The 11,978-nt window shown below is 40.6% G+C and overlaps 1 protein-coding gene across 2 annotated transcripts; it reads left to right on the forward strand.

Annotated features, from left to right (window-relative positions):
- The first annotated feature begins 234 nt into the window (after nucleotides 1–234).
- LOC139376074 (COP1 E3 ubiquitin ligase) lies at nucleotides 235–10,226 on the forward strand. 2 transcript variants are annotated; one of them, XM_071118232.1, is made up of 20 exons: nucleotides 235–965; nucleotides 1,265–1,324; nucleotides 1,486–1,583; nucleotides 1,819–1,883; nucleotides 2,217–2,336; nucleotides 2,741–2,809; nucleotides 2,925–2,984; nucleotides 3,196–3,287; nucleotides 3,469–3,529; nucleotides 3,797–3,911; nucleotides 4,223–4,358; nucleotides 5,381–5,524; nucleotides 5,745–5,853; nucleotides 6,242–6,323; nucleotides 6,479–6,595; nucleotides 6,790–6,907; nucleotides 7,087–7,211; nucleotides 7,495–7,655; nucleotides 8,429–8,473; nucleotides 9,301–10,226. In XM_071118232.1, the coding sequence occupies exons 1-20, from the start codon at nucleotides 622–624 to the stop codon at nucleotides 9,316–9,318; spliced, it is 2,139 nt and encodes a 712-aa protein (XP_070974333.1). In that variant the 5' UTR covers nucleotides 235–621; the 3' UTR covers nucleotides 9,319–10,226. The 2 variants fall into 2 exon arrangements, with proteins under 2 accessions (XP_070974333.1, XP_070974334.1); XM_071118233.1 differs by having other exon boundaries at nucleotides 6,245–6,323.
- The last annotated feature ends 1,752 nt before the right edge of the window (nucleotides 10,227–11,978 follow it).

Genomic DNA, 11,978 nt, shown 5'->3' on the forward strand with positions numbered 1-11,978 from the left:
ATGAGTAGGTATGTCCAAACTTTTGACTGGTACTGTATGTATACCAAATAATAAAAAGTAAATTACATACTTCACAAAAACACAATACTATCCTAGATGTAAGAACAAAACCTGATATAAATGATTTTATACATTTTGTTGCATCTCCTATTTTATTGGTGTGGGTGCATTCATTCAATGCAGGCAGGGTTCACCTTCGCAGCTATAACGCACTACTCCTGCGTAGTAGGGGGCAGTAATGAATCTTTGCCAGGAATGTGGGTTCGTTTTGTGTCAGACATCTGAGTAACCGAGGAGATCCAGGAGATGGTTTCTAATTCCCTGAACGTAGACAGACAGCGGTGAAGATTGTATAATTCTTGTAACTTTGTTATGGTCGACTTGTTGACAAAAGCTTACAATTGAATCTAAAGAAGTTAGCTAACAGCGAGCCTGTGTGTATTCGTACATTGTTATTTTATCTTAGCTCACTAGCACATTAGCTGGTAAGCTAACATTAGCTAACTAGCAAGCTAACTAGCAAGCTAACTAGCTAACTAACTAAATAGCTGAGCCCGGATGCGGTGAACTACAACAAGACAAGTCTTTGGCCTTGGAAGAGTTGGGCATCAGGCTTGAATTATGTCAAGCAACCGTCAACAGCAAACTGGCGGTGGAACGGGGCCTGGGACAAGTAGCAGTAGTACCGGTGGCACTACCAATGCTATCGGTGCTACCAGCGTAGGCGGTAACGTCAGTACGAATGTGAACAATTCTTCAAATGTTGTGCCCTCACGGACTCTGGCTACAACTGGCGATGGGTTGCTCGTACCTGCAGCGGCTGTCCAGTCTCCAATAAGCTTAGCCACACTTAGCAGACCCAGTTCATCCTCTTCTGGCACCAGCAGAAAACGTCCTCTCCACCAAGCACCCCTCTACAATGGTCTCTTGAATTCCTACGAAGATAAAAGCAACGATTTTGTGTGGTGAGTTTTCCTGCAAAATGCTAGCTACTTTGCGAACTTGTTTAGCTAATTAGCTTGCTGACTGGGTTGCTAATTATATACCGCTCGCTAGCTCAATTTGAGTGCATTCTTGTTTACAATGTCCGTTTGGCAGCTAGCTAGCCCGGTAGCTACAAAAGCTCAGAAATGCATATCATTAAACCAGACTTATTGGTTATTCGCACTTATTTATTCTCACTTCAATAGTAGAACACTGTCAAAGTAAGGTTAATTTTTCTAATTATTAACCAAATTATGTTGCATTGCATTTTTCTTTTCAGCCCGATCTGTTTTGAAATGATTGAGGAGGCACACATGACAAAATGTGGACACAGTTTCTGGTAAGCAAACTTGATGACATTGGCACGGCTACAGTACACCCATTTAATATCTATAGCTTTTAATTCCATTCATCAATATTAACTAGTTCCTTTGGTAACCTCCACCAATGCATCAATCATTTTTCCCAATGCTGGTTTTCCCATTTTATTTCTGTGTTCAGCTACAAGTGCATTCGCCAGAGTTTGGAGGACAGCAATAGGTGCCCAAAATGTAACTACATCATTGACAACGTGGATCAGCTCTATCCAAACTTTCTTGGTAGGTTTGTCTGTTGATATAGATTAGGTTTGAAAACAATGTCCTACATATGTTGGTGGCTGTGGTGTAGCTAGCTTCCCTACAGTCTTGTCACCGGCTTTGTCCCAAATGGCAAACTATTCCATATTTGGTGCACTATTTTTGTATGGGCCCTGGTCAAAAGTAATCTTTTAACTTTTCCAATACATCACTCCTCCTCAGTAGTAATTCTAACTCTTGTTTTGATTTGTTACAGTCAATGAACTAATTCTCAAACAAAAACAGAGATCAGATGAAAAACGGCTGAAGATGGACCATCCGGTAAGTGCTTCAGCTGATCAGGTTTCCTACACACACACTTGCACAAGAAACCAGACCTGGGTCAAAAGTTACTACAAAATGCAGACAACATTATGGGCCAGTTTCTCAGACACATATTTAGCCTGGTCTTCAATTTAAAATGAAGCTCAATGGAGAGACTTCATTGAAAAAGCTTCATAGTCCATGATTCTGCTTAGTCTGTCCAGGAAACTGCCATTAACTTTACCCTAGCAATTGTTGTTGGTGTGTATGAGGTCTAATAGTGAAGGAACCCAACAGTTAACCCAATATCCCAAAAGTACCTGCCTAATTGTATATTTCTCCTGTTTTTAGAATGGGTCAAGATGGCAAGTGTTTCAAGACGTCCTGGGCACAGACCAAGAAAACCTAGATCTTGCTAATGTCAACTTGATGCTGGAACTCCTTGTACAGAAAAAGAAACAGCTGGAAGCGGTATGCATATTTTGTTTAAGCACTATATATTTAACCAGCAGAAAATGAATGGTGGGCGGACAGCGGGACACTCACCCAATGTTAACTTTTATGCCTTTCCCTAACCTTTACCATAACCTCGCTGAAACTATACCACATTAACCATAACATAACCCCTTATCGAACCCAGGTGTGCATGCTCGTGCAGCGACCAGCAGCAAGGTATTTTTTCTCATGCGCTCCTTGCTGCAAAACCAATTGCCCTCTGGGACAAATAAAGTTGAAACTTGAACCCCCCCCAAAATAACTGCAGATCAAATACACTTTCTTTTGTTTATTCATAACATAAAATGTAATTAATCCTATTAAGTGACTTTGTAGTCATACCTTGATTGACCATTAACTCTGTATGTTTATTCCCATAGGAATCACAAGCTGCTCAACGTCAGATCTTAATGGAATTCCTCAAAGAAGCAAGAAGAAATAAAAGAGAGGTGTGCCCCATATCTTTTGTGGATCTCATCTTATGTTTCAATATTTACTTACAGTAGTAATCTATGTTAGGAAATAACCATTAGTTATTGAGTGACATTGTGTTTTACCATTCAGCAACTGGAGCAGTTGCAGAAGGAGCTAAACTTTTTGGAGGAGGATATCAAGCGTGTTGAGGTAAAATAATATACATAGCTAGCTATCCTAACATTTCTGTCCTCCTGAAATGGATTAGAAGTCAGAGGTCTGGTTTCCCTGACACAGATTAAGCCTAGTCCTGGACAAAAACTCTGTGTCCCAGAAAAACCACCCCAGAATGTTCAGAAATGCAGGTAAAGTCTGTTGAGGAGTTTTCTTTTTTAAACTAAATACATTGTGCATTTTCTAGGAAATGAGTGGACTGTACTCACCAATGAGTGACATGGATCGTAACTTGGACAGCACTGTGCCCAATTTTGAGGCTCCCTCACCTGCACCTAGGTAAAACAAAATCTGTCCTGTTCTTTAGTTGGTCTTGTGAAAGGACCAAAGTAATTATCTGACTCAGAATATACATTTGGGATCTTTGTATGAATTTCCTTTAAACGTTGTGAAAAGGTTGAGCTTTTACAGGAGACACTGATATATATTTACAGTAACGAACAAATTCTTGCCTTTACAGTAGTCTTATGGATTCGACAGAGTATCCGAGTCAACCACCAGGTTTTGGTGGAACTTCCCAGGTAAGTCTGACCCACTTTAGTTTTCTGAGCCATAGGTTGCATCCCTGTTCTCCACTTTTCTAGTCATGGATTTAAAAGCATAGGATTGGTGTAAGCATTGGGTGGTGTGTTGTTTAATCCATACAAGAAAGTGTGTGAGTTTACACTTTGGGAGAAGGTTGGAGAATCGAGACACAGCCATTGTGAATCATTGATGTTGGTGGTTCAGGTTCACATTTTGCAGATGCATGTGTTTAGTGTCTGTCTGTCTTTTCTATTTTACCAAAGGGTAAGAGGCAAACGTGGTACAACAGTACTCTGGCTTCACGTAGAAAGAGGCTCACAGCGCACTTTGAAGATCTGGAGCAATGCTACTTCTCTAACCGGATGACCCGATTAACAGGTACCCTCTAGGGTCGAATTTTACTTAAAAGGCTTCTCTGGGTAAAGTAATGTCCTTGTATTCCAAAAGAGGAAGGGTGATGGCATCTTCCATAAATGACCGTAACAACAACCCTCTAGGTTGAACTTTTAGCTGACTGAGCTGCATTATCTTGCAGAATCTATTTTAGGCTTGAGGCTCCTGCCCTCTGGCTGACTTGCATGGAGCTCGCAAGACATAATGACGAATCTGATAATAAACAACTAAAACATGGTTTACTTTCTAATGGTGTTCAGGGTTAGATATTTATTGTTTGTCATGTCTTGTTTTAGATGACAGCAGGAACCTAAATCAACTGGATGATTTCATGGAGTGTCTCTCAAAGTTCACACGGTACAACTCTGTGCGGCCGTTGGCGACCCTGTCTTATGCTAGTGATCTCTACAACGGCTCCAGTATTGTCTCTAGGTAATGTCAACCCTCAAATGTCAAACACAAAGCATTTGATGGCTTAGCTAATTATACTGAACAAAAATATAAATGCAACATGTAAAGTGTTGGTCCCATGTTTCATGAACAAACAAAGGAAAATGTATGGGATTTTTTTACGCACATAAAAGCTTATTTCTCAAATGTTATGCACACATATGTTTACATCCCTGTTGGTGATCATATCTTCTTTGCCAAGATAATCCATCAAGTTTTGAGGGAGCGTGCAGTTGGTATGCTGACTGCAGGAATGTCCACCAGAGCTGATGCCAGAGATTTAAATGTTCATTTATCTACCATAAGCTGCCTCCAACGTCATTTTAGAGAATTTGTCGATACAACCGCAGGCCACGTGTAACCACGCCAGCCCAGGACCTCCATATCCGGCTTCTTCTCCTGCGGGATTGTCTGAGGAGGGGGAGTGCAAAGGAGTATTTCTATCTGTAATAAACCCCTTCTGTGGGGAAAAACTCATTTTGATTGGGTGGGCCTGGCTCCCAAATGGGAGATCCATAGATTAGGACCTAATGAATTTATTTAAATGGACTGATTTATTTCTATGAACTGTAACTCAGTAAAATCTTTGAAATTGTTGCATGTTGTGTTTATTTTTTTGTTAGATTTAGCACCATCCTAATGGTTAGTATCCAATTTGACCTACAGAGAGCGCTCTTGTATCGCAATACATCTTCCATTTGCTACCAGAGTGTAGCCGAAGGCCCCACGGTGTCTGTTGCTAGCTTTATCTCTTATCTATCTCTATGGAAAAGTACTAATGCAATCTGATGGGAGACTTAGTGTGGTTCACAGTTGGCGCCTCATTCCCTATATAGTGCCGGTCAAAAGTAGTGCACTCTATAGGGAATAGGGGGCCATTTAAGATACTACCATGCTTCTTATGAAATAATGCTTCATTGCACGCAACTGAATTCACCATTGTTACTTGTTTGATGCAACTTCTTATTGGCTATTGAGGTTGTTTTGCGCTCTTGTCTCTGCAGCATTGAATTTGATCGTGACTGTGATTACTTTGCCATCGCTGGCGTCACCAAGAAAATCAAGGTGTTTGAGTATGGAACAGTGATCCAGGATGCTGTGGACATTCATTACCCTGTCAATGAAATGACGTGCAACTCCAAAATCAGGTGACCTTTCAACCTGTCTTTAATGTTGAGAATTACCATCTCTGTATTACAATAGAAATGACACACTTAAACAATGTTCATTACCTTAGTGGGTTCCCTATTCTGGGTATTGTTTTAAATGTTGTTCTAGATTTTATGGATCTAGGATATTCATTAATCCTCATAGAAACATGGAAGAACAGGTCTCGGCTCTTACATCCCCATGTGTTTTGTATTTCAGCTGTATCAGCTGGAGCAGTTACCACAAGAATCTGTTGGCTAGCAGCGACTACGAGGGAACAGTCATCCTGTGGGATGGTTTCACTGGCCAAAGGTCAAAGGTCTATCAGGTATGCACCTGGTGCGCTCATTCCCCGAGGTTTCCCCCTTTCAAATACAACTACTCTAATACAATGGAACAAACAAACCACAGCTGTGGAGATTGTTGCTGCTAAGGCCTCCTACTATACCCAGAAGCTTTTACCTTTGTTTGATTTTCTTTGGACACTACACTCAATCCATTACTAAATGGAAACAGACACTTTTGCAGATGTACTGTATGAAATACATATTTCATCCAATCTGTCTTCAAAGTAAACCTTTGCTAAAGTATGTACCCCAGTATTCTTGGGCTAGTGAGATTTTAGCTGTGGTGGAATTTACACTGCTCTATAGATGGAAATCTATTCCGTTATAAAAGTCAGTTATGTTTGTTTCACACCTGTGATGTTCCTCCAGGAGCATGAGAAAAGATGTTGGAGTGTCGATTTCAACCTCATGGATCCCAAGCTTCTAGCCTCTGGTTCTGATGATGCGAAAGGTAATGTTGAAGCGATGCAGTTGTTTGTTTGCACTTCTCCCAAGGTCCTAATAAACAAGATGCCTGCTGGGTTTAAAGGGAACATATTGCTAGTCTCAACATCTCTGGTGTTTTGTTATTGATCTAGGATTGCACCTGGTTTTTGTTTCTTTCAGTGAAGTTATGGTCTACCAACCTTGACAATTCAGTCGCCAGCATCGAGGCCAAAGCAAATGTGTGCTGTGTAAAGTTCAGTCCGACATCGAGGTATCATCTTGCTTTTGGATGTGCGGGTAGGTTGATCTGTGATGCTACTTCTTCTTCCAAACCTCTTCCAAGGTCTTGATTTGGGTGAAGGATGAGTTGAAACATGCATTGCACTTCATACCTTTTTGGGGGGGGTGAAGGGTGAATTGAAACATGCATTGCACTTCGTAAGAAAATGCTTTGAAGATTTTACTACTGTCATTTTGTGTTTTTCTCCCAGACCACTGTGTCCACTACTACGACCTCCGCAACACTAAACAGCCCATCATGGTGTTCAAAGGCCACAGGAAAGCTGTGTCCTACGCTAAGTTTGTCAACGGAGAGGAAATTGTATCTGCGTAAGTCAACTCAATCAAATTACGATCAGCGATGTCACACTTTACATTTGACCATATTGTAAATGTTCCCCAAAATGTCACAGCATTTTCCTATTAGATCCCTGATATGATAATTACTACCATATTTGGTAGTCGTAGTGCATGTTCTGCTGACATAGTTACTCTTCTGTATCACACAGCTCAACAGACAGCCAGCTAAAGCTGTGGAATGTAAACAAGCCCCACTGCTTGCGCTCATTCAAGGGCCACATCAATGAGAAGAACTTTGTTGGCCTTGCCTCCAATGGGGACTATGTTGCGTGTGGTAAGTGGGACCTCATTGGCAGCATGCTGTGTGGTGCTGGAAAAGTCCTTCAGTGGATGTGAAAATGCTTTTACTCAGATTGACACAATCAGATTGACATTCATATATGGCTTCAGATTTAATGTGTTTGGGGACAGTCTATTGATTGGCTAGTTGTGGATGTGTTCAGTTTAATAATGCATTTTGGGTGCTTTCAAATGTAGTGAGTACTTTGATATGATATGGTACTAAATGATCTGATAAACTGCCAGATTTTGGAGTTCAATCATTCTTCTCTCTGCAGGAAGTGAGAACAACTCACTTTATCTCTACTACAAGGGGCTGTCCAAGACACTGCTGACATTCAAGTTTGACACTGTGAAGAGTGTGTTGGATAAAGACAAGAAAGAGGATGACACCAACGAGTTTGTCAGCGCCGTATGCTGGAGAGCTATGCCTGACGGGGTGAGTGTGAGAACTGTGTCAGTCAGATCAGTGGGGATTCATGTCTGATATCCTCTTTATATGTCTGCGTTATGGTTACGCCTCTCGAAATGGCTGCAAACAAAATATTTTCTGACAACAAATGCCTCTCTTGTGACCTTAATAATGGTCCCAGTCTAGGGTCTATAAGAAACTAGGGCGTTCCTCCAGGCAGAAGGACACCACTGTCCAGTGGAGCATGTTATTACTCTCTCACACAAGGACAAGTAACTGCCACACAAGAATGGCTCAAAACACAGACAGTTTGGTCTAAGATAATGTTCATAATCCCACACGCATCAACCCACCTACAATATCCATGGTTGGTAAATAGAAAAACACAGGGTTGAAATACCAAATTAACCACCTTTTGGAAAAACCCTGATGAAGGCTATGGGTTGAAACGTGTTGGTTTCAACAATAATGAATCATTTTAATAACGACCTCTCCAACAGTAGCTGAATTTCCTCTTCAGTTTGCTCCTTAATTCATGGACCTTGTTTGGCGAGTGAGGTAGCAACATCGTTCCTTTCTCTTTGCATGGAATTTCAGCAAAAAAAAATGTTTTTAAATCCACCAAATGAGAAGTTAATTACCAGATGATATCATTTGAATGTTATGGATACATTTATACAGACTCTTTAAGGCCACATTTGTCATTTAGTAAAAGCATAATCAAGAAATTGAATAATAATGGTGTCAATCAACCATGAGTACTAATTTAACCATTTCATGGTTTGTGTCCTCTCTTGTAGGAGTCCAATGTGCTGATTGCTGCAAACAGTCAAGGAACAATCAAGGTTTGTTTTGTGATTGTATTTTACTCGGCCCAGTTTCCCAATAGTGATGAACTTAAGCTTACGAGTGTTGAAGACAGCTGAAGATATAACATGAGTTTCCCAAAACACCATGCAGAGAGAACGCTGACTGCATTAACATTTTTCATTTGAATTATCATTTTATAATACATTGCTTGTTTGTATCAATTGCAAAGACATTGGCAACATTTGTTAACTTGGTTCTGAAGTTATTGGCAGTCACAGAGAGATGGATAACAAAGAGATGGACCATCTCGGATATTTAACGATGCTCCTGCCAAGGTTCTTAGCCTTAAGATGCTTTTGGGAAACCGAGCCCTGGACTCTGCTAATGTATTTAGCAGTCTTTCTCTGGTTTGGGAATTCAGGGCTTAAAGTTCTCCGTCACTACTACGGATTTCTGTCATATGGATTCAGTGTCGATCCACAATAAACATATCTGGGGGGAGGGGGGGGGGGGGGTGGTTTAGAGATGACACTGCCTAATACAGAAGAACAAAATATATTTCCTTTTTTTGTACTCTAATGCTCCTCTTTGACATCACAACTTCCCATCAAACCAACGCATGAATGCCCTACCTGAAGTTTGTCTAAAAAAACACTGTTTTGCTCTTTAGTGTGTGTACTTTACTGTATGTGTACTTGGGTTATCACTTTTCACAGGTAAATTGTAAAAAATCACTGGAGGATGTCATTAAGTTGGATTTTTTTTGGAGTGGCTGTGTGAAGTATCAGGTTTTTCAGCCTAGGAAAAATGTAGGCTACATGGTTTATTCTTTCTGCTCACCTGTATTTTTCTTTCTCTATAGGTACTTGAGCTTGTTTAAGGTCCATCAGATCTCATCAAAGCCTCTGGAAATTACGGCTCCATTTCTTTCATGGCCAGTGGGGATTAGAGCGTATAGTTTCTTGGTCGAATAGAAACTTTGCAATTCTAGATCTGAGGAGCTGACCAGATTGGGAGAATGAATAAAACCAAAGTCCTTTGATTTTAATGAGCAAGAATACTTTGGAAAAGACTTTGTGTACATCATACACTAGGATTGTGGATGTATGTCATTCAGAATGAGATTGAGGGCTTTTCTGCACAAAAGTAGAAGATTAATCTTTTGAAAGCCTCTATTTGAATAAAGTTAATGACTAATAGAACATCTCTTAACATAATTTGAAATTTAATGGAAATTTTATTTTTAATAAACTTGTTAAGTGTATTTCATAAGAGGTACATCCCGCAAGAAGGCCAAAGGACAAGACAAAACAAAAATAAAATGCAAAATGACTCATTGTATGAATGCATTTTCAACCCAATGTATACATCTGTCATCCTTTTCAATAGTCTTTGGTTTACCCCTATGTTTAGACTGTTTGATGTTTCAAGCAATGGCAACATCTTCTAACTGGACTTGTTTCCATTCTGCAATCAAGCTTTCAGTGGCATGGCTTAGAGTCAAGAATTTAGAGTTTGAAAATGCAACGGAAGATTGACTAATGACTCAGACATTTCACTCATGTTACAGTATATTTTTATTTTGTCAGTGAACATGTATTTGATAATACAAATCCTGTCTCCAAAATACTTTCATTTTGTATTAAATCATGATACATGTTGCAACCAGAACACGTCCAACACATGAAATCAAGTGGATTTGCTAGAATGCCAAGATGTACCTATTTTCTGAGAAACAACCAAGAGATGTTCTGTATTTGTATACCTAAATAAATTATTTGCAGAGAACTTTGTCTTTGCATTGAGTTATTCTTGGTTTAAAAAGGAGGAACGTAAGACTGAAAGTGAGTAGTCTAATGTTCCCTGACTTTCACAGTTGCATCTTGTCTTGATTACTTTATCTTCCCAATTTATACGGGACCGCTTCCTTGAACAATCAAGTTAACATTAGTTATGTGCAGGGCTGTTTTCATTGTCACCTCTTGAGTTCCTGTATAATTACTATATACAGAAAATAATTTCTTTTTCATCCTACTTTGACTCTAATTCATTATTTGTACGTGTTTAGTTATACCCCTCAATTCCCATGGCTTGTAACTTAAATTATTAACTGAGTGAGCAGCTTCTTTCTTTTGCTGGTATAAGAGTCAGCAACTGTCAGTTATCAGAAGGTGATTAACTTATGTAACACATGACTATCCCTTTTATCAGATATTTTTCGATTTCTCCACCATTCCACTCCAGCACAGCTCATTTAGCTCAATTTTCTCCCCATGCAGCACCATGGTAACAGCCACCCTCCTCTCTTACTGCAACCCTATAGAGTGGACTTACTGCAATCCTTTAAAGTGGACCGTGTGCCTGAAGATGCTCCTCAGGAGTCCTTCTTGTAGCACTGCCTCTCTGTGGGTGAGCTTACAGCATCCCTCGGAGTCACAGCCTGAGAACATCATTATATTCCATCTTAGGGAGAGAAAATAGGACCCAGCTGTCAATCACACCATGAGGCATCTCTCTCTCATCTCTTTCTCAATTCAGCAGACTTTGTTGACATAAACTACTTACATTGTCAAAGTACACATACACTATATATTCAAAAGTATGTAGACACCCCTTCAAATGAGTGGATTCAGCTATTTCAGCCACACCTGTTGCTCAGGTGTATAAAATTGAGCGCACAGTCATGCAATCTTCTTAGACAAACATTGGCAGTAGAATGGCTTTACTGAAGAGTGCGGTGACTTTCAACGTGGTACCGTCATAGGATGCCACCTTTCCAACAAGTAATATGTTTAAATTTCTGTCCTGCTACAGCTGCCCCGGTCAAATATAAGTGCTGTTATTGTGAAGTGGAAACATCTAGGAGCAACAATGGCTCAGCCGTGAAGAGGTAAACCACACAAGCTCACATAACGGGACTGCCGAGTGCGGAAGCGTGTAGTGAGTAAAAATTGTCTGTCCTCGGTTGCAACACTCACTACACGAGTTCCAAACTGCCTCTGAAAGCAATGTCAGCACAAGAACTGTTCGTCTGGAGCTTCATGAATTGGGTTTCCATTGCCAAGCAGCCGCACACAAGCATAATATCACCATACGCAATGCCAAGCGTCGGCTGGAGTGGTGGAAAGTTTGCCAACATTGGACTCTGGAGCAGTGGAAACGCGTTACCTGGAGTAATTAATCATGCCTCACCATCTGCCAGTCTGACAGAGGAATCTGGGTTTGGAGGATGCCAGGGGAACGCTACCTACCCGAATGCATACTGCCAACTGTAAAGTTTGGTGGAGGAGGAATAATGGTCTGGGGCTGTTTTTCATGGTTCGGGGTAGGCCCCTTAGTTCCAGTGAAGGATCATTTTAAAGCTGCAGCATACAAAGACATTCTAGACGATACTGTTGCTCCAAAATTGTGGCAAAAGTTTGGGGAAGGCCCTTTCCTGTTTCAGCATGACAATGCTGAAGGCCTAATCACCCAACATCAGTGCCCGACCTCACTAATGCTTTTGTGGCTGAATGGAAGCAAGTCCCTGCAGCAATGCTC

The sequence above is a fragment of the Oncorhynchus clarkii genome, chromosome 20 (assembly GCF_045791955.1).
Source record: "Oncorhynchus clarkii lewisi isolate Uvic-CL-2024 chromosome 20, UVic_Ocla_1.0, whole genome shotgun sequence".
Taxonomy (NCBI): Eukaryota; Metazoa; Chordata; class Actinopteri; order Salmoniformes; family Salmonidae; genus Oncorhynchus; species Oncorhynchus clarkii.

Excerpts from the sequence above, each read along its gene's own strand:
- LOC139376074 (XM_071118232.1), top strand. The coding sequence starts at position 622 with ATGTCAAGCAACCGTCAACAGCAAACTGGCGGTGGAACGGGGCCTGGG. Across the intron at positions 2,337-2,740 it reads AAAAGAAACAGCTGGAAGCG|GAATCACAAGCTGCTCAACG; the intron begins GTATGCATATTT and ends TTATTCCCATAG. Across the intron at positions 2,985-3,195 it reads AGGATATCAAGCGTGTTGAG|GAAATGAGTGGACTGTACTC; the intron begins GTAAAATAATAT and ends TGCATTTTCTAG.